This window comes from Aplysia californica, unplaced genomic scaffold, assembly GCF_000002075.1.
Source record: "Aplysia californica isolate F4 #8 unplaced genomic scaffold, AplCal3.0 scaffold00216, whole genome shotgun sequence".
Lineage (NCBI taxonomy): Eukaryota > Metazoa > Mollusca > Gastropoda > Aplysiida > Aplysiidae > Aplysia > Aplysia californica.
Genome location: NW_004797486.1, coordinates 741,419 through 766,533, shown reverse-complemented (window position 1 = coordinate 766,533; position 25,115 = coordinate 741,419). Strand labels below are relative to the sequence as shown.

The window sequence follows — 25,115 nt, the reverse complement described above, 5'->3', positions numbered from 1 at the left end:
CACAGCATGTTAAGAGTGAGGCATTTGTAGTAGACAACAACCATTAACAAATAAGGGCGTGTGTCCACCTGTCCGAAGAAGATTGGCTAAATGTGCGTAATTGGAAAAAAAAAGTGCAGGATATTACATGTAAATTATGGAATCACACACATTTAGGGGCTTGCCAGTGTCAGTACATTGGTCGCAGCAGTGACAAACGCAGATGCCAGTTCTATGTGTCGTTATCAATTTACCCTTCATAGATCTAGATCTACATCTACACAGCACACGAGTGAACACAACACATTACGTTTAAGATCAGCACCCTTCATAGAGGCAACACGTCATTCTGAAGCGAAAAACTGTTTGGAATTGTAACATTTCTTTATAAATATTTGCTGCGGACATTTTTTGGACCGATTGAACCATATTTTTACTATTGTATACGAACAATCTTTGGTAGGCCTATACTATAATTATAGATCTATATAATATCCAAAATTTGCGGGAAAGGATGAGATTTCACAGTGTTCCGAGAAATAGTGCCCAGCTTTATTTTCCCGAACGTTCGTAGAAATAGTGCCTAGCTTTACTTTCCCGAACGTTCGGAGAAATAGTGCCCAGCTTTATTTTCCCGAACGTTCGGGGAAATAGTGCCGGCGTAAATTTTTACTTTTACACCCACACACAGATGCACTGATATGAAGGCTAAACTGCCATAATTTTTGCTGCAGAACACACGTATGGCCACAAAAACCTGGCAAATCAATTGTTTTCATGTAAATATCAATCCTAATTGCCAAAACATCAAATCATTGTGAAATTCAGGGGGGCATGCCCCCCTGAAACTCCCCAGTTTTTTTTAGGTCAGGGGGGCATCCCCCCTGAAACCCCCCATGTCGTTAAAAGTAAGTCAAAAATATTACTACGCTACTGGTCCTAGTTCTGTTTTCAAACATGAATAACTCAGTAACTATTGATTTGCGGCAAAAGAGAAGGCCATATATTCGTGTTCAGCATGCAAAATTACTAGAAAAAAAGTATAACAAACCTATACATGAGACGGGTGTAAGTAAAAAAATACCATGTATCACAATATCCCCCACCAAGTACGCTGGCAGCGCAGAACTGAATTTTTGTATTGATCACTCAAATGTGCACACACATCAAATTAACAACTCCGTCTGCGGAGTAGCCTATAGAATCTAGATCTAGATTTAGCACACAATATGAATTCGTCCTGTAGCCTGCTGTGTTAATGTTCAGAAATGAATCACAAATCACATCCATAAAAATGGTTCATTTCACTTGGTACTAATGGAAGTGAAGCAAACACCTGTTACACCATGATGCCTATTCCTTCTAATGACTTTAAATTGTGAAAAAAGATTTATCGAAATAGGGTAGGGACGTGGTGTAAAACAGGACTGTGCGAATGCCAGTGCCCAGCATTGTGTGGCGGGTCAAAATTGTTTGAGGGCTCTAGATCTATGCCATAATTATGATGATTGTTTTCTGTGATTGCTTGGCATATATGAAATCTAGATTCTATAGGATAGGTGTAGGCCTATTTGACTTTCATTTTGAATTCCTTAAGTGTTTATTGATCACCCTGAATGATGCTGAGATGTGTTAATAACAAAGTTAGAAACATTAACTGCCACCTACCCTTAAATGTACAAAGAAAGAGTAAAATATTTGAATAAAAAAGAAACAACAACCCTATTAAATGGGTAGATTGCTTTCCATTGTCAAATTGTCTGTGCATGATTAAATTAATGCAAACCTTATCTTCGGTAGGACAAGATCTAAAGTCTATGTCTCTATCTTATTTTCATACCATAATCATACACACCCAAGCTTAATATTGATTTTGAATTCAATCAGTCAGTCAGACTTATTTTATGTTTTCAAGTCCCTGCATCTCATTACTTTGTCTAAATGAAAATATAGTCAAGTACCTGACCAACAACAATGAAACAATATGAATAACTATATATAACTTCTCTTAAAGAAAGTGTATTAAAAACGACACCAAACTAAATAAATGTCAACACTCTTTGTGACTTGACGAGGACTTTAATAATCAAGCACAATGAAGACATACGTCAGACGATGCATGGCTGGGACAGAAACGGAACAGAAATAAAGCAGATGAGTATGATTGACAAATAAGGGAAATAATAATAACGGACACAAGGAACAGATACGAATGATGGCACATACAATGTGGTCTTGTAGCTACTGAATGATATTCCTCTACAAACCATATCAGATGAAGGGGTAGGGGGTTGGTTCAGAGTTACCCTATTTAAATTTATTTTAAATAATCTCCACCTCAGATCCCACTGTTTATGGTATCGGTTCTCTTAAGATTTGGCTTTTTTTTTTTTAATGAAAAAAAAAAAATCATCCAAAGGTCTCCCCTAAGTTCTCATTCTGAAGTCTGCAAGGACTAAATATGATAAATTCCTGCTTTTTAGTTAATACATTACTGAACAAAAAACCCTTCAAAGATCATCCACCCTTATGCATGCGATCAGATCTTGATGAGAGGTACAATGTTTGTCTTAGACGCAAGGACCTTGCCTTACAATAAAGGGATCACGCCCAGATTTCTCTAAACATCAGATTCGCATCATGAGCCTACCGCCTGAGCTCACAGCAAGGCATTATTCGGTGGGTAGGGCCAACAAGGCCGCGCCAGACTAGGTCACATCACACTGTGGTTTTGTCAGTCTGGTGCTTTTGTTTCACTGACCATCTCACTTTAAAAGTCTGCACCCAAAATTGCTAGACAGACTGGGGTCTGTACTCCGGGACTGTCCCATCACCTTTGTGTTATGTTGACAGTGAGCCTGCCTTTCATTCTTTTAATTTGACTGGTTTTTTTAATGCTAAATGGAATGGTTGGACATCTGCCTTCCGCTGCTCCCTGCCTCTGGCTGCCAGCTTAACCCTATATCTCGCCATTATTTGATGTTTTGCGACATATTTTCTTGTAAACAACTGATTTGCGAGGGTTTTAGCAACCTATGATCTGCAGCAAAAAGATGCAGCAGTTAAGCCTCCAAAGTTGTGCATCTGCGTTTAGGTGTGAAAGTAAAAATTTACAGTGAACATTTTTATTGTTGTATGATAATTATAAAAGCTAAGATGAAGTTCGAAGTTTCTAGTATTTATTATAATTATAGATAATAAATAAATTGTATTACATTATTTGTACTAGTGCATCATGTGTACTTTTATTATTAAAAAGATATAAATTATTGCGTTCTTCGTGTGCGAAGTGTTTTTGTTCTTTTGTCTTTTATTCATATTTAGTTAGTTTTAATAGACCTGTCCTTTAGCACCTTGATTTATTGTGTTACTGTCATTGTACGTTTTGTTTAGTAAATTGTGATCATGCAGTAAATATATTGAATAATAAATTGATAAATAAATAAATGTGTCTGTAGTCAGAGATGTGGTCAGATAGTGTAAAGTGTGAGGTACCATCAACAGTGTTTTAAAAAATTGGCTACACTCCCTCTGGAAATTGAAAAGGATTTTCTCCACAATTTCTGAATCTTACAGTTGTGCCATCGTGTCTTGTTACTCAAGTCTCCCATTCTTCAGCTGTTTCCTCATGCTTTCACTTGTTTCTACTCTCAATGCAGACTGGGAAGAGGTACACGTTGAATATGTTCAATTTAAGCAGTTTCATATGTTTGGGGATTGTATGTGGTGCTCATAATGACAGCTGAGCATTGATACAATTTGAATTTTGTGTACTCTTCACCATTCACTTCTGTGTGACTGCAGTGTTGGCTTCTTTTTGCAATCGGGCAACCCAGCCTTCCTTCCTTCTTTGTCTTGTACCCACAGCATGTTAAGAGTGAGGCATTTGTAGTAGACTAATGGCCGGCGGTAAGTTTTTAAAATGTAAAATGGCGCAGAGACAGTGCAGAAATGAAGATTACAGATTTTGGTTCAAGTTTTAGGCCTCTTGATCTTGTCTTTTGTTTATTATACTTGCACTGAAATTGAGTAAAGATCAGCTCTTGATTCAAGTCACTTTTTTTTTCTTAGTGTTTCAGACTGGAATGGTAGGTTACCCAGAGTCCTTGACAGACCCGTCTTACTGCAAACAGATTTTGGTTTTGACATATCCTCTCATTGGGAACTATGGCATCGGAGATAATGCCAACGACAAATGGGGCCTTCCAAGATGGTTTGAGTCCAACAAGATTCATGCAGCTGGTTTGGTTGTTGGAAACCTTTGTGAGCAGTATAGCCACTGGGGAGCTGTCAAATCGCTCTCTGCGTGGATGGAGGAGCATGGAGTACCTGGAATTAGTGGTAGGTATTATATTGTAATTTTACGGGTTTTCATGTCTGTGTTTAGTCTGTATGGCTGATTGCTGCTATATATATATTCCATTAAATGAGCATATTCCTACTTTTTGAAGGAGAGACACGTTTAAATTGAAAGCCCTTACGTGCTAATAAAAAAAAATGAAAAGAAACTGTAAGACAAAATGATGTTAGTAAGGTGGATTATTTTGTTGAAATTTTTTGCACATTATTGTGTGAACTCTCTTTTGTTATCCTTTAGGGTTTTTTTCTCTTTCTTCATCTCTTCATAGTTAAAAAAACCCACTTTATTGTTTCCCTTGGATATCCGAGGCCAGTGTGTTATAAAACATACACATAATATTATCATCTCATAACATATTGAGTACTCACTTTGTGTTAACATGGGACCCTCTGTATCAACTTTAGTGCTTGCAAAGTGTGCAAGTTAAGAACATTAAAATTCAGTGTAGAAGACTTTCGGTTTAGTAAGGGTTGTGGTTATTCCTGTAATATGCCAAGCTGGGATAGGGGCTTACTTCCAAGTTCACAGAATTTGTTTTTTGGATGTTCATTATTTCAAATTGACTTCAGGGTTCGTTTAGTTGTTTGTTTGTTTTTTAAAGGATGGATTTAGTGTGATAGGAAATCTTTTTGTGGTGTAGCCTTTTGGTTTGACAATCATTTCTTTGGTTTTGTTTTATCGTTGTGATCATTCTTTCAGGTATTGACACAAGAGCTCTCACGATGAAAATACGAGAAAAGGGAACAATGCTTGGCAAAGTGAGTCACTAGCAGTTTTGTGATTTTTAACATTTTTGTCATCAATGTTTTTTGCCTGTAGGTTGAGGTGAAAAATTGGTTACAAATAAAGAAATTTTGATGATGGACAGAAGGTCATAACATTCTCTTCTCACTTTTGAGTCAAAACTTTCTTTAAAAAGCTGACTTATGTTTGCTCTCCTGTTTTCCATCTTTCTGCTCAATTTAAAAAAAAAATTTTTTCTTTTATTTTCATATGTGTCATGGCCTGATGGAATCAGGCGCTCGTCAATTTTTTAGCATATGGAGTTATTGATAGAGCTTGTTTATTTGTCTTGCGTTTGATAATAAAAGTACATACATGTGTCTTGAATAGAAGTCGAGATATTTGAGATTGAAGGAAGTGGGAGTCGTCATGTGTCAGAGGTAAATTGTGAGAAAACGCCCTCCGAAGTTTGGTGAACTCCAAAACTTGAGTGACCCATGAAACAGCAAATTTACATTTCTTTGTACCTTTCAGCAACGTTTTTCAGTAAAATCCACATAGAAATGTGTTATGCACCGGACCTAAAAGTAGTGTTGGGCCAGGCTCTCTACTAAATCAGCGTTTACAAGTAACGTACGGTTTGCAAATAATACTCACAAACGAACGAGTGGATAAGTAGTGGACCGTTCCCTTGTGAAGATTCGTTAGCTGCTCCTCTGGCGCAAAGATAATGATTCGTCTAGCGAGCAGGCGGTTGGATACGGACAGAGAGGCTACTTGCATTGCATACACTACTTCTATGTTATGTATAGAGAGATACGTGTGAAATGGTATATAATTCACAACAACCCCCTCCCCCACCCTGCCATCCACCAATCTGACCTCCACGTATTATGCTGTCACTGTTATCATGTGGAAGCAGACTGTAGGTGGGTGCTGTTCTTAGTGGGTGTTCCCTCCCCCCAAGTCTTTGGGGGATTTTTTAAACTTTGCCTTTGCTACAAATTAGAACATACACAATGTGACCCACAAACGTGGTGAAAAGTAACACACACTCAGTGCTAGGCCACCAGCCTCTCTCACTCCCTGTGGCACAGCTAGTAGCTTGAAACGTTTTTCTAGGTCTAATTTACAAACAATAGACCAAAGGCCTAACCTGGGGTCGAGTATATTGAAATGAACTGTCTTGAGGTTCACAGTCAGTCTGTATGGCCGTTCATTATTCGCTTGCTCCCGCGAGTAATGAACCCATTTGTTCGTTCACCCCAACACTACCGAAAAGGTATTGAGCCCCCTCCAACCCAAAAGAAATTCGGTAAATGTAGCCCAATGTTTGGAAAAAATGTTTTCTCTGATTTAATTATTTTGACGAGCACCTGATTTATCACTATGCCACATGTGCATTGCTTAATCTGTCCCTGGCCGAATATGGGCTGATTGGCTCTATGCTTAAATTAACAGGAATTTATGAGTGACTCTTTCTGTATATTGGCCATATACATCATTTTGGAGAAATAAGAGTATATTTGGTTTGCTGTCAGATCTGAGGATTTGTATTTCAGAACATATGGTATGCTCCAGTTAAAGGATCAGTTGTGCAAAGTGAGAATTGCATGCTTCATGTGCTTTTCTCTTTTTCAATTTGTTAAATGTATTGTTGATCATTGTTTTGTAGATGGATGATGTTTTGATAAAGAATGAAAAGTTAATTATTTAATATGCATGAAGAATCCTTCCTTAAAATTCTAGAGTGAACAAGACACAAATTTTTCTTCACAATTTCTTGGTAAATGGATATTTGTAAATACTTGTTTTCTTCTTTTACAGTTAATCATTGGTGATCAAGATGAGAAGTCAATTGATTTTATCAACCCTGATAAAATGAATCTGGTTGCTGAAGTGTCATCTAAAGTAAGTTTTTGTGTGATTCTATTTATAAAGTCTTATTTCTAAAACCAAGTTCTGACTTGCATGATGAGAATGAGGTATGGGCAGAATACACAGTCTTTGTTTCCTAACTTGTTCCATGTTTTAGACTTGCTGTTTCTTGTTGTTTTGATTTTTGAAAATTATTCTTTTAGTCTAAATAAAGTTGTCTGCTAGACTGTATGTTTAGATGCTAATTTTAATTTCTGGAAGAATTGAAAATATTTCATTCTGTGTTCTGATGTTATTCATAGGCTCCCACAACGTACAATGCCAAAGGCGATGTGAGTATCTTAGCTGTGGACTGTGGAATGAAATACAACCAGATCAGATGCTTATGCGAGCGAGGAGCTTCAGTGACTGTTGTGCCTTGGGACCACAACTTGGACCTGAATGGTGAGTGCTGAACTGGCCTTTTTGTTTTGAGAAGCTAATAAAAGTTTGATGTTATTTAAATTGTTATCCTAGCTTTGATTGTTCTCATTGGACTACAGGTCAGGGCTTGTAGAAGATGGGCAAATTGTGAACGGTATATCATTGCATATAGAATGTAACTTTTTACCCCAAAATCAGGGCTTCAAAGTCACTCTGCGTTATATCCAGGAAATACAAAGTTAGACCCCGGAACCCCAGTGGGGGCTTTGGCTTTCTAGAAATAAATTAGACAACTTTTCAGTGAAGATCAAAGACTGCTTACGAAAAACAGGTAAATAAAAAAAATAACTTTATTTTGTTTTGAAGTGTGACTATTAATGATATACCCACAAACAAAGGTGATGACGCTTGTCATTGAAAAGTTAAGAATTCCCCAATGATGATTTATACTAAAATTATGGTTCTCAAATTTATGTGCATCCTATATATGATGATTTACTGTATAATATATTTATAATGTTTTATAATTTAAAAGTACAATTAATTTCCAAAAATACTTCCAAGACTTGTCTAAGTATAATCTCGAATAATGGAATGACAGCACTTTGAATGAAACACCAGTTTTATATTCCTTGTTATCTGGTGTGGTAGCCCAGGATAAAAAGTTTGGGATTTGTTCTCCTTTTCAGACAATATTCACAATTTTTCTGTGTGTAGAATCATAGCTTGTTGGGGTTTCATAAAATGGGCTGAGACAGGCTCCACTACCATTGTTGCTTAGTCACCTGGGAGCTTTTCCTTTACCCTCTGACATCCAGACTCTAAAAACTAAAGCTCTTTGGGAAGGTGAAAAGTACAATATATTTGTCAGTGGTAGGACTACTTCTCAACAAAATGCTGATGAAATGTTAATATGTATACAAGAGAGGTGTTCAGGCAAATAAATACCTATGACAATACTGATATATGAGAAATGCAGAGGTAGACAATTTAATGTCATTAACTGATGCTGGCTAGGAAAGTGTTACAAGAGGTGAATAGCCATGACCAAAGAGGTTATGATACTTCTAAAGCGGAGGGCAGTTATGTCACCCTTATAAATGAATGGAGGCTGTGCCCACTTTGGGATACTGAGAGTTCATACCAGAGAGTGCAAGAACTAACTCCAAAATGCTGCGCGGCCCTTGCAAGGCTTGTAGTTTATAGGTCTTTCTGAAGTAGTGTGAAGAGACGACTTCCCAGCATTTTGTTGATTTTTTCAAAGGGTTTTCATTTTGCTGTTGTTGATTAATCATGTACTGTACACAGTACACGCTTACACAGTTCGGAACAAACTGATCAATTATGAGAAACAGATGTAAATTGAACATGGGCAGGAAGTGAACAAGAGCTTTTGTATGTTTCATTTTCTTTTTCAAGGTGGGTGGCGAGAAGAGACAGATTGAGCACTTGAGGATGCTAATAAAAAGAGCACAAAATGGATTTGCTTATGTAATATATATATATATATTTTTTTATTTTTTTTTGTTCCTTTGATCAACGTTTTTCAGAAAAATCAACTCAGAAATAATTCTTAAATGGACATAATGGGTGTTGAGGCAAGAAAACACACTTTTTTAGAAGCCAAATGGCCCGAAAAATGCAGGTTTCTTCGATTTCATTATTTTGACGAGCGCTTGATTTCCCCAGGAAATATGTAAATATGTGTATCCTCTTTGCTCATGCATAATGCTTACATAATGTATACATTACAAACATTCTCTTCATTTATTGCGGTCAGGGGTAATCTAATAATTTTTCTAGTTAAGTGATATTAGAAGGGCAGAAAGAATATTTATTACTCGTTGCTTGAAAGGGGAGGGATTTTGTTATTGCAAGATAAGCCATGTATGTCAGTAAGATTTGTACATTTGGATTGAATATCTATTGGAAGAAGGCTAAGGAACAAACATATGACTTCTTTTTTCTTTTGAAATTGATTTATACGCATGTGTTGCTTTCATAGATTCCTAGGTTTCAAATATTGTTTACTTTTTCAGACTATGATGGCCTCTTTATTAGCAATGGACCAGGTGACCCCACCATGTGTGCGAAGACAATTGCCAACATAAAGAATATCCTCAGCAAAGACAACTGCAAACCTGTCTTCGGCATTTGTCTGGGACACCAACTTCTCTCTTTGGCAATTGGTGCTAAAACTTTCAAAATGAAGTAAGCTATTGCGTATGAAATGGCGAATATAATTTTGGCTTGATGTAGCAGAACAAGATGGAACCGTATTGTAGCTTTCTCTTTAGACATACTTTGATGCTATTATTTTAGAATTATACATAAAAATTTGAAAGGTTTAGAGTTCATTCAATTTTCATTCTAGTATGCACAAATCACGCACTGATCCCCTCTGTGATTTTGTGTGTGTGTGTTGGGGGGGTGTGCCCCCCTTTAGCGGGGGGAATAGTAATCTTTAACCCTGAAGGGGGATGTTTATTTTGGTGCATCATGTCTACCTTCTTTCCTCCCTTTGTCATTTTCTTTTATTCATACCAGTCTGGTTTTGAAATTATTCTTCTGTCCCTACATGAAAGTAAAATGCTCACTTTAGCACATGTGTTCAAACATTTTTGGGGACTTGGCTTGTTCAAACTTACTCAAGGCTCTAAAAGATTCCCCTCTTACCTCTTAAATTGTTTATCAGATATGGAAACCGTGGTCACAACCAGCCTTGCATGTATGAAGAGAGCATCCGCTGTTACATTACAAGCCAGAACCATGGTTTTGCAGTGGACACAAGCTCCTTGCCAGATGGATGGAGTCCTCTGTTCACCAACGCCAATGATAAGACAAATGAAGGCATTGTCCACAATGAGTTGCCAGTCTTCACGACTCAGTTCCATCCAGAGAACCGGGCTGGCCCCCAAGATTTGGAATTGTTGTTCGATGTTTTCCTGGAGCAGGTTCGCTCATTCAAGCAAGGCAAAACAGTGTAAGTGTCTCGTTTGGCATTGTGCCGTGAAAGATAACTAATTATTTTGACCTTGGGTACATAATAAGAAGTAAAGATATCTCAACTTGCAATGCTCATGCAACAATGATACCTTGTTCATGAGCAGTTACTGTGAAAACTAAGCCACACTTGCATAGTTTCCCCTTCTTATACATGTGTTGAATAATATTGATTTCTTCTTTTGCTCAGCTTCAGAGCTGATATTTTACATTTACTTACAAATGGTTTACTTGGCTTCTTGAGGAATCCTAATGAATTGGCAATTTCTAACTAAGATTGCCTGTGGCAATTATGTCTCTTGCAGAGTTAAAAACAAAGGCTGTGGTAAGATATTATGTATAAATGTACTTTTTCTCTTCAGACCAACTGTGAAGGAGAGAATTTACATGCATCATATATGTAGTTTTTCTTTAGACCAACTTTGAAAGAGAGAATTTACATGCATCATATTATAATGTATAAATGTACTGTTTCTCCTTAGACCAACTGTGAAGGAGAGAATTTACATGCATCTTCGCACAGAAGGTATCCCCATGGAAGTGTCAGAATTGCCACCACCGAAAAAAGTTCTTATCTTGGGGTCAGGTGGTCTTTCTATTGGCCAGGCTGGGGAGTTTGATTACTCCGGATCACAGGTTTGATTTTTGTTCTCAGATTCGTAAATATGCAGGATGATTTTAAAAAAGAGTACACCAAAATCATCACATGATATTTCAAAAACGAAAAACAACAGAAAACTCTAGCTTGGACACATGTTTTTTAATTTCATGTTTTTCGGGTACTCAATTTGGCCACCACCGGCAGCACGGACAACATCAAGCCGATATGAGAATTCCTTCCAAAAGCACCTCAGAATGTCTCTGTCCACTGTGTTGATTGTCTGTTATTCGATCTTTCATGTCATCGATATTTGCCGGAAGTTGTGGAATGTAAACTTTGTTTTTAACATACCCCCACAAGAACTGGCTATTCACCTAACTGCAAGCAGATTCGAATGACTTCAATTTTCAACAAGATGGCATCTCGGAGTTCAAGATTATCTGAATGAAAACGCCTCAGGAGTGGATTGGTAGGAGAGGAGCTATAAACCTGGCTCTTGCGCTTGGCCTGCCAGATCCCCCAGACCTCACAGTGTGTGACTTTTTCTTGTGAGGGTATGTTAAAGACAAAGTTTTATGTTCCACCACTTCCATCAAATATTGGTGACATGAAAGATCAAATAACAGCTGCATTTGACACAATGGACTGAGACATTCAGAGATTTTGTATTGTTTTTTACTTTTGAAATAGCACATGGTGATTTTGGTGTATTCCTTTTGAACCTCCCTGTATGTTGTGTTTGTAGGACATTGGGGTTTAGAAAGAATTTGTTTTTCGTGATAATGCACTAGAAAATATGCGAGAAATGAAGAGCATGTTATTCTTTTTCTAAAAAACATTTCTTACTTTTTTGTTCCAATAAAGCGTGGTCTTGAGGATTGGGTCAGTAGTATATGTATGTATTCATTTATCATGTTCAGTTTTCTGCTCCTATTGGGCTGAAATGGTAATTAAAAAATGGTTTTTGTGGATTTTTAGTTTTGGAATAACCCGAGTTTTGCTTTTTAAAAACAGCGTGTCACATTATCCTTTTTAAAGGGTTACAGATTTGATTGTAATGCCTTTTGCTTTGATGACACTGTGGTTTCAGAAAATTTTTAATTTTGTTCATTGTTTTTCCACTTCTTAAAACTGATAAATGCTTATGAGTACACTGGTAGCTCAGTTACACTGGTGTGTTGAACTATTCTTTCCTGAGCAATGGCTTGCTCTGAACTGTACCGTAATCCTATACCACTCATTTACTTTTGTTTTCTTGATCTTTGCTATCCTTTAAATTTATTTTCTTATTCAATAACCAAAAGAAAAGGCCCAATTGTTTCTGCTTTTATCTCGTTTGTATGTCTTCTATGTTTTACTTTCTTTTCCAGGCCATCAAAGCTCTCAAGGAGGAAAACATTCGCACTATCCTCATCAACCCAAACATTGCCACGGTTCAGACCTCTCAAGGATTGGCAGACAGAGTGTACTTCCTCCCCATCACTCCTGATTATGTCACGCAGGTTTGTAGCTATTTTAATGTTTTCTCTGGTTCTCTCCTCTCAACAGCTTTGTGGGTATTTTGTTTTTTATGTTGTGTGCTGATTTCAGTTTTCCACATTTTGTTCACAAAGTCATATGTAAGGCGCTCATCAAAATAATATAATATAAATCTGAATTTTTCTAGCTGTTGGGCAATTTTTTTTCAAATTTTCTTTTTTTTTGGCACTCAGTACCTTCTATGTACATTTAAGAACATATTTCTGTGTGAATTTTACTGAAAAATGTTAATCAAAGATACAGAAAATGTAAATTTGCCTTTTCCAAGGACACAAGTTTTTTTGAAGTCACCAAACTTTGGTTGTCATTTTCTCACTTATTTTACCTTTGACACCAGCCAACCTCCACCTCCTTCAATAGCAAATATCTTGACTTTTATTCAAGGTAGATGGGCATTTTTTTCACCAAATGCAAGACTAATGAACAAACTTTAAAATGATACATTGTCATATAAACAAACTTTAAAATGATATTGTCATATAACTCCATATGCCTAAAAACTGACGAATGACTGATTCCATGCGTAGTAACACGTATCTTGTCATACGTGAATGTCCTTTCATGTGCAGTTCACACTACTGATGTTTTAGAACAAAATAGAACTTAGTGGCATACAAGCTGTCTGAAAGACTGCTATTAGGTATCTGAAATCTTTCAGGCAATGTAAATTTTGATAGAATATTGAAGAATCTCTGAAACCTTGGAATTACTTTTTAAATTAAAATAGAAATTTTAGAAGTTGGTCAGAGTTCACAGTTTTATTCTCTTTTCATTACTTGACATGTGATATCTGATATGTAGAAAGTAATAGTTTACACCTACAAATAGAACACGTAAGTGCTATATCTTGTCAAATCGCTTGTTTCAGGTTATCAAGTCTGAGCGTCCTGATGGCATACTACTGACTTTTGGTGGTCAGACTGCTTTGAACTGTGGAGTGACCCTGACAAAAACTGGTGTCTTGGACAAGTTTGGCGTAAAAGTTTTAGGCACTCAGGTGGCTTCTATTGAGTGGACAGAAGACCGCAAAATTTTTGCGGACAAGATGGCTGAGATCAATGAGTCTGTTGCTCCAAGTGAAGCAGCTTATTCTCCTGAGCAGGTAGGTCTCTCTTTGAGTAAATTTCCTCTTTGGAAAGTGGTGGCACAGAGTTCCACCCGTCGTATGGATACAATAGTAAAACATGACGTACGGTTAGGGTTAAATAACGGAATGAAGTGTTTATTTTCTTCTTGTTCACAGATTTCAAGTAAGGTTTATAGGGTAGTCAGGTTTCTGCCTCTGAAAAAAAAATTTGTTGAAGCTGTACTTAAGCTGCTTTACGTTCAAGTTCTTTTATACAGCTACGATGTTGATCTTATATTGATTTGAAATACAGTAGTCGCTGCCTTAGAGTCAGGTGCTTGAGAGCAAGGAAAATGCAGGATCTTAGGTGAACAGGATCTTAACCAAATCATACAAGAGAAGAATCCACAGTGACTCATGGTTAGGCCCGAGGTTGGTAAAATGATCTCCCCTTACTTTGGAATGAACCGCGGTGACCACTGGGTGGACTTACTACTTATGGGGAGCAAAAAGTTGTCAAGTTTGATGACCAATCACAATGGCCTCTTAAGTTGATAAGGCATGCCATTTTCTCTTTTCCAATCGTAAGTCTCTAGATCTAGGTAGATCCTATTGCCCCTTCCCCTTTTCCTGTCCAAACCTTATAGCTATTCATCTCTGAGTTCATGCTCATGCCTTAACGCATGGAAGAATGAAAGGCAGGTTCATGGCCAACAGATAACCATATGAGGTAACGGAGATTGGACTAGTATGGGCGTCGGTCTGTCTGCTAAATTTGTAGGTCTGAAAGACAAATGTATAGGATAGGGGAACAAAAGCACCAATGAGTTCGCATGTTGATTATGTTGATTTGATCCCTTCTGATGTAACCTTGCAGACCCTACCCACCCAGGATGTGGTAAAAGTTTGGGTGGCAGGCTCAAATATGAGTGCGATGTTTGGGGAAAACAAATAGGTCAAGGAGTTCACAACTTCGGTGTGATCCCGTGTGGGGTAAACATTGTGCCCACTCATCGAGATTTACTATGGAGATGTGATAGCATTCATGAAAGTGGAGGATCTGTGACACAATGAGCCGTACAATGATTTAAAATTTTCACTCCTTTGTTGATCAGCAGTTTGGGCCTGGGTTTTTGTTCAGTAAATTATGATCTAAAATGGTGCTTCCAATCTTCCTTATTTTTATGGAAATCTGTAATTTATGAAAATTCTATACTTTCAACCTTCTCAAAGTACTGAATTTCAATTTGTTTAAGAGCTTCACCCCTCTGATCCCCCATCGGGACGCCGTCCCTGGACATTACAGGGGGCCTGTGCAGCCCCAAACCTGTGGCAGAGAATTTCTTAGCTCTTTTTATGGCACTTCAGATCAGTTGTGTTTTCAAAATTCTGTCTTCTTAAAGCTGTGGGATCTTAGGTGGAAACTGTTGTGTTAAGAAATGTTTGGTTAGTAGTCTCACATTGTGAGAGTAGATTTTGATGCATGTGTACAAATTACTGTTATTAATTATTTCAGGCTGAACAAGCAGCAGAGAGACTAGGCTATCCAGTTCTGATCCGAGCAGCCTTTGCTTTAGGTGGCTTAGGGTCTGGCTTTGCAGAAAATCGAGAGCAACTGATGACCTTGGTTTCAGCTGCTTTTGCTCATACCTCCCAAGTTCTGGTGGACAAGTCTCTGAAAGGCTGGAAAGAAGTGGAGTATGAGGTTGTTCGGGATGCATATGACAACTGTATCACAGTGAGTACATGTACCTTTTTTTATTGATGGTCAAAGATCTTGTCTTACTTGTATATGTGCATGTATGATGTGGCGGGGGTGTAATTCTTTAAGTTATGTTTGATGGTGCTTTTACATTTATGTCCTCCGTAAAGTCTGATTTTTTAAAACTTTTTTTTTTGCTCTTGATCTAGTGGGTTTTTGTAGCATTCTTCACTTGTTTAGTCACTTCTAATATTAATTATGAATTTTGTTTAACTGTGTTAATTAATTTTGCAAAGTTCCAATTGTTATCTGTCATAATGTTTGTAAAGAAAAAAAAAGGGAAAATTATCTCTATGATTTATTCCTGTAAGGAAATTTAATTTTTTCGATGGCATGTTGAACCTAGTGCTTACATAAAAATATTTCCAGGTTTATGTCTGTCTATGGTCATGGACACAGTCTCAACTACATACCAGTGCAGTGCCTTGTTTTTGAGCTGAAGATATTGCTTATTCCACTGTGGCACACCCGAAGGTCACACTCTTCTAAAAGCCATTTCACTAAGCCACTTGTCAAGTTGTTCTCATGCAATGAAATTCAAGTTGTTCCTTTTGTTTTGATGTAGGTGTGCAATATGGAGAATGTTGACCCCCTGGGCATCCATACAGGGGAGAGTATCGTGGTGGCCCCCAGCCAAACTTTGACCAACACTGAGTACTACATGCTGCGCTCCACGGCCATCAAAGTTATCAGGCACCTGGGCGTTGTGGGAGAGTGCAACATTCAGTATGCCCTCAACCCCTTATCGCAGCAGGTATATTGCAAATGTCTTTCTATTTGTTCTTAGGATTTTGTTTTTTTGTTGTTTTTAATTTTTTTTGGAGGGGGGAGGGATTACAGCTTTGTGCTTTAAAATGTTCAGTAATGGTGGTATGTGAATGATGGGTGGTTGGAGGTACCACTTTTACAGCCTTTATTTATGTCTGCCTTTTTTTTCCTGCCAGCACTAAATGACCCTTAGTGTGCAATTGTTCTTCTCTGCTTCTGTTTAGCAGAGGCAGTTGCTGTTTATCAGAGGCAATGAAAACACTTCTTAAGAATATTTCATAAATTTGTATTGGGGTTGAACCCTATGAAGTTGTATATTTCTGATCTACCTCATGATGTCTGTAAAAAGAACTTTGTTAAATGTAAAGGAAGCTATCTTTTTGGGGGGGGGGGTTTTTGACACCTGATGTGTGTATTGCTTTCTTTTTTTTCTCAACTCAGTACTACATCATTGAAGTGAACGCACGACTCTCAAGGTCTTCAGCTCTGGCCAGCAAAGCCACAGGCTATCCACTGGCCTATGTGGCAGCCAAGCTGGCTCTGGGTCGACCACTCCCCGTGTTGAAGAACTCAGTGACCGGCTCCACTACTGCGTGCTTTGAGCCCAGCCTGGACTATTGTGTGGTGAAGATACCACGATGGGATCTACGCAAGTTTTCCAGAGTCTCCACCAAGGTTTGTTGTGGTTGCTGTTTGAAAATTTGTTATCGTAATAAAATGAAATATCTCTGGTGCCTAAATTGATTAAGTTTCGCTAGTGTGAAGCACAATATATATGAGAACCCTTGCCTTAACACTGGTGTGTCACATGTTTTACCTTCATTATTGGGTCTCATATTTTGACATTTTCAAATTTGTACAATTGGATTATTACTGTTTCCATTTTAGCCCATTTTGACTTCTTTTAAAAAAATTTTAACAGATTGGCAGTTCCATGAAAAGTGTTGGAGAAGTCATGGCCATTGGCAGAAAGTTTGAAGAAGCTTTTCAGAAAGCTCTTCGTATGATGGATGAGAATGTGCTTGGATTTGATCACACCAGCCAAAAAGTCTGTGAGAAGGTAACTGTTGTTGTTTTTTTCTGTACTTATGATATTCATTGAAAAATTTAGTTTCATTGGGTTGGTAGGATTTCATGTTGTTGTAATGTATGGATTTTGTCATTGTACCAGAGCTTTGAATCTTCCCGCATTTTTATGGAAAACTACTTTCTAAAAGTTCTGTACTTGGGTAGGGCTACCAGTATTCCATAGCAAAGGATCTGTACTTGTCTTGGAAAAAATCAGGATATTTATGGTAAAACTCTTGGCAATAAGTTTATGTTATAGAAACTTGCCAGATTGCATATTTCTTGTATTCGGCCATTACCCCATATGCATTCATTGCTGGTTGGTCGGCAATACATTTTGACCTGCAGATTGGTCAAAATCTGGCTAGTCGTGATATCGATCTTTTTGTGTCAATATCCTCCTTTCTTTCATTCACCCATTCTTTCTTGCATCGGTTTGTTGCTGCAGCTGGAAAATCTGTGGGTTGATGAAGTGAATTGAACTGTGATTTTAGAAGAAAAAAAATCTCTATCAGAAAAAAACTTTTTTTCAAATTTATCTAGATCTAGAGATATAATGTCAGTGTGATTCTACCAGAGCGTGATCAAGTATTATGATAAAGGTCGCGATGAAAGAAATCTATTTATATTATTCTAAAACTTCTAAATTAGGAATAATTAGGAAGTGTTGTTGCGAGGTTATGACATTTGTCATTCGAATGTGAAAATGGAGGATAATAAAGGATACATGCTGGGTGACTGTATCAGCAAAATTGATATTCATTATTCCCAGATTTGCCCATTGTCACTAGTGCTACGACAAATGGAACTAGGCCTATATTAGCAATGGCAAGAGGAAGTTGCTCTTTAAAAACGTTGCCAGCAAGGGAAATATATGTAGATGAAGAAATCAAACACGACAAAATCTTGCTGAAAAAAGTACATCTTTTGGGTTGTTGGCAATCTCTTCAGACAGGCTCCCAAATGTCCTTTTCAACCCCCTATAAGCACTAGAATTTTCTTTAGTTTTCAGCTTTGTCTGTCATACACTGTTATACTTCTGTGTGTGAAGCTTAGATAATGTGTTCGTTACTTCTGTCTTCTTTCTCCACGGGATGTTGTGGCTAGACTTTCGTGTTTGAAGCCTTCTGTCTCATTGATTCTTACATGTTACTTTCTCCAACTCTTATAAAAATGTGCGAAGTTTGTAACTAAATTGTTTTATATACTTTCCCTTGACTTTGACAGGAATTGCGAGATCCAACGGACAAAAGAATCTTTGTACTGGCTGCAGCATTGAAAGCAAACTTGTCCATCGACAGACTGTATGAACTGACCCGCATTGACTGCTGGTTCCTGCACAAATTTCGGAATATCATCGACAAGGTCAACGAGCTGGAAGGGTACAAAGGAAAGGTATGCTGTTAATAGTTTTTGTTTGCCTTTTCTGCTGATTTGAGCATTAAGACTATCTATCAAACAAATTAAGAGTTTACTCAATTATAAAATGTTTATTGGCTAGTAAAGAGGGTGTACCCTGTGACAATCCTGAACAGTCGCGACTCAATGACACTATTGCTACACACAAGGAACATTGCTGTGATATAGCATTCCATTATATTCTGTACCAGAGTACCAATTTCTAGGCTTTTTTCAGATTTTCTTTGATGAAAGACGTTTTGTTGTTTTCTACTCTGAGCGGATCAATGTTTATGTGTATCCTATGGGTTGTTGGCAGATGCTCTGGTGTGGTTTGCTCCTTTCCTATCAAACATCTGTCTTTCTTACATCGTCTCCTTTTCTTTGTGTCTTATTCTCTTGCATCAACTCTAATCTTTGGCACTTATATGACCTATTTGTGTTCAAGTGCTGTGAAAATCTTTATCATCAATAGCCTCTGTCACCCTGGCATTGGGTATAGGCCACTTGTCTCTATTCTGGACGACCTTCTCCACTTCCAGCCAGCCGTGTCCCAAATTCTTGAGATCTTCACATCGCATATCAAAATTTAAGTCAGCAGGTGTGCTTTCTTTTACTGTGCAGTGAGTACGAATACACGGACACAATAAATGAAGGGAGGCTCTCAGCATACATGTATCTTCGCACACTTCGTGAGCAAAGCGCAGTTATTTTGCCAAATTTCTAGTTCTACTTGACCGTTAAATTGCTTTAAAGACATTTTATAGACCCTTTGAAATTATTCACCTGTCTTAAACTGCTTTTTTAAAGTTGCCGTTTAAATATTAACGGTGTTGTCAAAGGTTTTGGAGACAATATGGCTGGCTGATTGATTGGTATTCAATTAGAATAGAAGTTGATCCAAATCTGAGGGAAACTTTGAAGTCATTTTTCAAAAAACTTTATTTCAGCACCCACTTGAGAAAATTAACCAGATCTCACACAGAACTGAAGCTATGTTAAAAATTTAAAAAGCAAATTGTTCAGAAATGATTTTTGTTCCAGAAAATGCAATAAAATGCACTTCCTCAAAATGCATCATACGGTACCTTACACCAAGCACACACAAATATCTTGTTTGACAGAAGATTAGTCTGCTTGATGACTTCTTGTTGGCTCTATATCACCAGGCTTCATATGATCTCCAACAGGGTCTCCCACGATTAGTAAAACTCATACTAAAACTAAAATTTATGTATATCATGACATCTTATTTATACTGTTGAACTCGACAGGCAAAGGATCTTCCGGAAGATTTGCTGCTGTCAGCGAAACAGCTTGGCTTCAGTGACGAGCAGATTGCCCATGCTGTGTCCAGGTAATGATGAATGCACATCATTGTTCTGTTCATTGTGTTGTACATCTAGCCAACTTTAAACGTCAGGGACAAATATTTGAACAGAAGACAGGGGCAAAAAAAAAGAGGAAATTTAGGACCCCGTTTTAAGCCCTCCGTTGCTGAGATGTTTTCATCTTTGTACAGAAAAGATAATATGCTCTCAAGAGAGAGAATTAAATAAAGCTGTTGTAATAGAACAGCGCCTGATGAAGAGCTTTATGTTTAGTTAAAGGGGGGGGGGGGGGGGGGAAGGAATATTTCGAATATTTCTTCTGAGACTGGTTGTCAATGTAAGATGAAAAGTCCACTCAGTGTGAAAGAAGGTCTATAATTTTGAAATTATTAAGATATTGTCGAAGGATTTTGTCTTCAATATACTCCCTGTATGTTTAGAAGAGTTCAGAAGTATTTTATTTTTATCATCCAGCACCGATCTTGTGATTCGGAAATGTCGCCTGGACCTTGGCATCACCCCTTGGGTGCGCCGGATTGACACCGTTGCGGCTGAGTGGCCAGCCAGCACCAACTACCTGTACCTGACCTACAGCGGGTCAGAGCATGACCTTGACTTCCCAGGAAACCATGTGATGGTCCTGGGCTCTGGCGTTTATCGCATCGGCAGCAGTGTGGAGTTTGACTGGTGTGCTGTCAATTGCATCCGCACTCTCAGAGAGGTAAAGTTCTCTTTGTGAACGTTGTGCTTCCGTTGAGAGACGTAATGTTCTGTAGGATGTCATTGGTTTTCCTTTACCTGTGTCCATATTCTAAGCGGGTGGTTGAAGGATGCCACAGATAGGTCCAACTAATGCAAAAAATGTCCAACTAATGCAACTAGTGTGTGTGTGTGTGTGTGTGTCCCCCCCCACCCGTTGTCTGTTTTGTCTGTCTGTCTTGCTTATTCATGGCACTAAATGACTGTTAATGTGTTGATGTGCTTCTCTCTACTCAAACAAACCAATAAATAAACCATATTATAAGGGAGGTGAATTTCTTTGTGAAGTGACTGATGTGTGGTTGACTGCTTCGGTATTCTCAGAGACGTAAATTTCTTTCTAAAGTGCAGTTGGTTGCTCTGGTGTTTTCTCTTCCTTCTGCTTCATTATATTATGGTTATTGTTGTCCTTATCTGTTTCGTACAAATATTGCTCTTGTCGTGCTGACACTCTGAACTCTTAATGAAATAATGAACTGTGTTTGCATGTGCGGGTATATATATTTATGTAGATCAATGTGTAGGATAATTTTGTTGACAATGCTCTCTGCTGATGGAGGCTAAAATAAAATTTTAATGAACATTTTTTTGTTGATTACTTGTTTTGGTTTGTTTATTTATTTTCTGAAATACAGTGCTGTACTCTATGGATTTATTTCCATTCTTTTAAAGGAAAAAATCATCAATGCTACCCAGTTCTTCAAAGTTTTAGTTTGAAAAGAATTAAAAATTTTGAATAGAGAAGTGACCAGCTATTGAAGAAAGCTCTGAAAGTGCCACCAACCAGGCTTCATGTGATTTCTGTATCAAGCCGTCAATTTAGTTTCACCATTATTTTGTGTGTTAAAGTTTAGCGCAAGTTGTTTAATTATATATCTCCCCTCTTCATTAGAAATTTTGTCTTGTTCAAGGGGAGCTAAAATCACAGAAAGGGGCACTTATTTTCTCGTATCTTTGACTTCGATATATTCTGTCGCTTTTTTTTCATGTTTGACACTTTTTTTCTCATCACAGATGGGTCACAAAACCATCATGGTGAACTACAACCCAGAGACTGTGAGCACAGACTATGACATGTGTGACCGCTTGTACTTTGATGAAATTTCATTTGAAGTAAGTCATCCCCCCCCTCCCCTATTTTTTTCTCTCTCTCTCTCTCTCTCTCTCTCTCTCTCTCTCTCTCACTCTTTCACTCCTTTGTCTTCCTCTCCTTCTCCCTCTATCCCTCGCATATGATGTTATGAATTTTGTTGAATGCAAACCGTGTTCACACAATTACAATTATGTCAGTTCTATTTTATCTTAATTAACTCGCTCCTTATCCCCTTGTTATTTTCAGAATTAATATTTTCAAAATATATAATTTTGAATCACTGGTTTTAGCTTGAATTAAGGGGAAAGTTTCAAGCTTTAAAAAAGTACTCCTGGTTCTGTTCATTTCGCGATGAGTTACTAATGCAGCTATGTTAGAAAAAGTTACAATTTCAGTCTGTATGTTTGTTTCATTTTTGCTTTTCCTGTTTTGCACAGACTGTGATGGACATCTATTCTCTGGAGGACCCAACTGGGATCATTCTTTCCATGGGTGGTCAACTTCCCAACAACATTGCCATGGGCTTACACAGGCAGCAGGTGAGTTGTAGCTCTGTAGTTACTGATTTTGAACCTGTTTTTCTGCCATACTGATAAAGGTGCGAAAACTAACTATCGAATTTGTGATGGACATGGAGAGTAAAAAAAAAATGGCCTGTTCTCCAGTGTATCCAATTTTCTGTGTTTTTACGGAAATCTGCACATCCCGAAAGTTTCATTTTTGCCGCATCACCATATCAACTTCAACAGAAGGGAAAAAAATGAACAGCATGGGCTTATCATTATTCCATAGCACAGGATTCATACTCGCCTCCGTAACTTCTTGGATATTTACCGTATCTCGTTGAGAAGAACCTGCCACATTGCCTGGTTTGTACACCCGACCATTGTCCCTCTATGCATACATTGTGGGTCGTCGGCAATACATTTTCACTTTCAAAATGGCAAAAATTTGGCTAGTTGCAATAGCAAATCTTCCTCATTTCGTTCATTCTCTCATTCTTTCTGTCAATCCTTGGGTATTTTCTGCAGCTAGAAAATTTGTGCATTGATCAAGGGAACTTAATTGTGAATGTAGAAAAAAAAATCAATCTCGGAAAGAAACTAATTTTTAAAATCTGTCCAGATCTAGAGAAATTTTCACATTGGCAGCAGGATAAGACTACGTTGGAAGAAATTCATGCTTGAATAAAAAAAATTAGTGTAAGTGGTGCTCTGAGATTGTGACATTCAACAGTCAAGCAGGTAAATGGACGAAAATTTGTAGAGTACAAGCTTGGTGATTGTATTGTCAAGATTGGTGTGCCAAGATTTGCCTAATGTCAATGGTGCAATGGCAAATTTAATTATATAGGGATGTAAATCTTCCGGCTTTTTCCGTTTTTTTCCAGCCGACTTGCCATTTGGGCACCAGCTTTTGACAAAAGTCTGCTATAAACAATACATATTATATATACTAAATGGAGATTATTTGTTGTAATAGAGGGAAAGAAACAAATATGATTTAGTCTCACTGTATTCTTATATCAGTCAGTGCGTGCGCGCCGTATATTTTCCGGCTTTTTTTCCAAATTTGTTTACATCCCTGATTATAGTGGCAATGGAAAAAATGCCATTTTCAACCCTCAATAAACACAAAATTTCAATTTCTTCGGGGGTGTTGCCGTCCTCTCCCCAGGGGATCTTGCTTGGGGGCCTGTGCTGGAGGGAAAAAAAATCTTTTTGAGGGGCACTTGAGCTACTTGACGCGATACCAGAGGATAAGATCTGTAACAAAAAAGTTTTATCATCAGAGCGCAACGCAGCATAGCACCCCTATGTTGAATGCTTTGTGTATAGGCTATAGGTCATGATTGTTCTCAAATCCACATTCAATACTGATTGATAGGTACCTTGAACCGCAGTCCATAAATGTTGAAAGAAAAGCATCTCGTTTTATCAACACAGTTCACCTTCACTTATGCACCGCCACACACACACACATAAAGTAAAGACACACATCCTCACGCAACATACAGAGACACATGCAAGGGTGCACACAAGTTTTATCAAAAATATAATCTCATAATGTCTCGAAAAGAAAGCTTGATGGTAACTCTGTTTGTCTTTTATTTTTCCTTCTTTGTCTTTGTACTACCTGATTTTTTTGGTCAAAATACCTAAATTTGCCTGAAATGGGAACTTTGAGGTAGGCAGCCCTGAATATTGAAGAGGCTAGACCTTGGGAATAATACCCTAATCTAATAAGTCATTTGAAGTTTATTAAGAGGACGGAATGAAAACTTGCAAGAACCATGGGTGGTTGGCAGATGCTCTGTTGTGGTTTTGTTCCCTTTCTTATGAAGCATCTATCATTTACATGTTTCTCGTGTGAAGGAATTATGTTTTGACTAATTTTTAAATTTCCTCTTTATTTTCTCAAGGCAAGGATCATTGGCACAAATCCAGACTGCATTGACAATGCAGAGAACAGATTCAAGTTTTCCAGAATGTTGGACAATCTGCAGATCAACCAGCCTCAGTGGAAGGAGCTGTCAACTTCGGATGTACGTAGCTTGGATGTTTCTATAACTACCCAGTGGTGCCATTCTAGTTAGGAAGTGATTGACATGTTGAGAGAAATGGATGTAGGTTTAAAAAATGGAGAGAAAAAAATTGTGTGGTCAAACTGGGTAAAATTTGAAAAATGTCCCCCACAGATGGCCTCAACTCCCAGCAAGCCGCTTCCAGCTGCTCTAGGTCAGAACCGCTGGGCCGATGAGCTGGCATCATTCCTTTATAGCGACTTCGACGACATATTACTTTTTGCCAATTGCCAAAAATAGGTCGCTTTCTCCTCGAGTTCATTCATTGGATGAAGAACTATCAAAATAGGTTCACTTGTTTTAATTTAATGACCAATTTAGTAACATTTTTGTCATTTTTAGATTCAGTACCCCAAAAATGGCCCTTGGAAATAATGAGTTAAGGACCAAAAAAGATGTTGAAAAATTTAAAAAGAGTTTGTGACATGTTTTTTTTGTAAAAAAAGTAAAAAAAAGTATCTTTCTGCAACATTTGCTTTAACTCATGCCAGGCAGGATAACAGCATCCTGCCTTCCATTGGCCGATCTGAGGAATTCAGGAACTTGTCACTAAACCTTGAACCGAGATACCGGTAAAAATAGTCAACTCTGGTCGATTTTTGAGATATGGATACCAGGGAATTCCCCAATCATTTTAGAATTCAAGAGCTGTCTCTTGCAAAAACCTTTAAAAAAAATTTTCCCAATTTATTTTCCATTTGCATTCAAATATTAACTCTTTCTGGACGTATCACCGATTTATAGGCTTATAGAAGTATCGCAATGATGGGGTGCCTCAGT

General features: G+C 37.8%; 1 protein-coding gene across 4 annotated transcripts in view; it reads left to right on the top strand.

The window, feature by feature from the left end:
* Positions 1–25,115, top strand: part of LOC101852769 (CAD protein) — a 71,772-nt gene that overhangs the window by 3,343 nt on the left and 43,314 nt on the right. For all 4 annotated transcript variants that reach the window (XM_005099526.3, XM_005099525.3, XM_005099523.3 and 1 more), the window contains exons 2-20: positions 4,051–4,320; positions 5,039–5,097; positions 6,890–6,973; positions 7,243–7,384; positions 9,403–9,574; positions 10,059–10,346; positions 10,849–11,002; positions 12,338–12,469; positions 13,375–13,608; positions 15,089–15,310; positions 15,900–16,088; positions 16,544–16,777; positions 17,025–17,162; positions 18,398–18,565; positions 19,843–19,925; positions 20,374–20,620; positions 21,673–21,771; positions 22,189–22,290; positions 24,174–24,296. In XM_005099526.3, the coding sequence (XP_005099583.1) occupies positions 4,051–4,320; positions 5,039–5,097; positions 6,890–6,973; positions 7,243–7,384; positions 9,403–9,574; positions 10,059–10,346; positions 10,849–11,002; positions 12,338–12,469; positions 13,375–13,608; positions 15,089–15,310; positions 15,900–16,088; positions 16,544–16,777; positions 17,025–17,162; positions 18,398–18,565; positions 19,843–19,925; positions 20,374–20,620; positions 21,673–21,771; positions 22,189–22,290; positions 24,174–24,296 (3,140 nt within the window). The remainder of the gene's footprint in view (positions 1–4,050; positions 4,321–5,038; positions 5,098–6,889; positions 6,974–7,242; positions 7,385–9,402; positions 9,575–10,058; positions 10,347–10,848; positions 11,003–12,337; positions 12,470–13,374; positions 13,609–15,088; positions 15,311–15,899; positions 16,089–16,543; positions 16,778–17,024; positions 17,163–18,397; positions 18,566–19,842; positions 19,926–20,373; positions 20,621–21,672; positions 21,772–22,188; positions 22,291–24,173; positions 24,297–25,115) is intronic.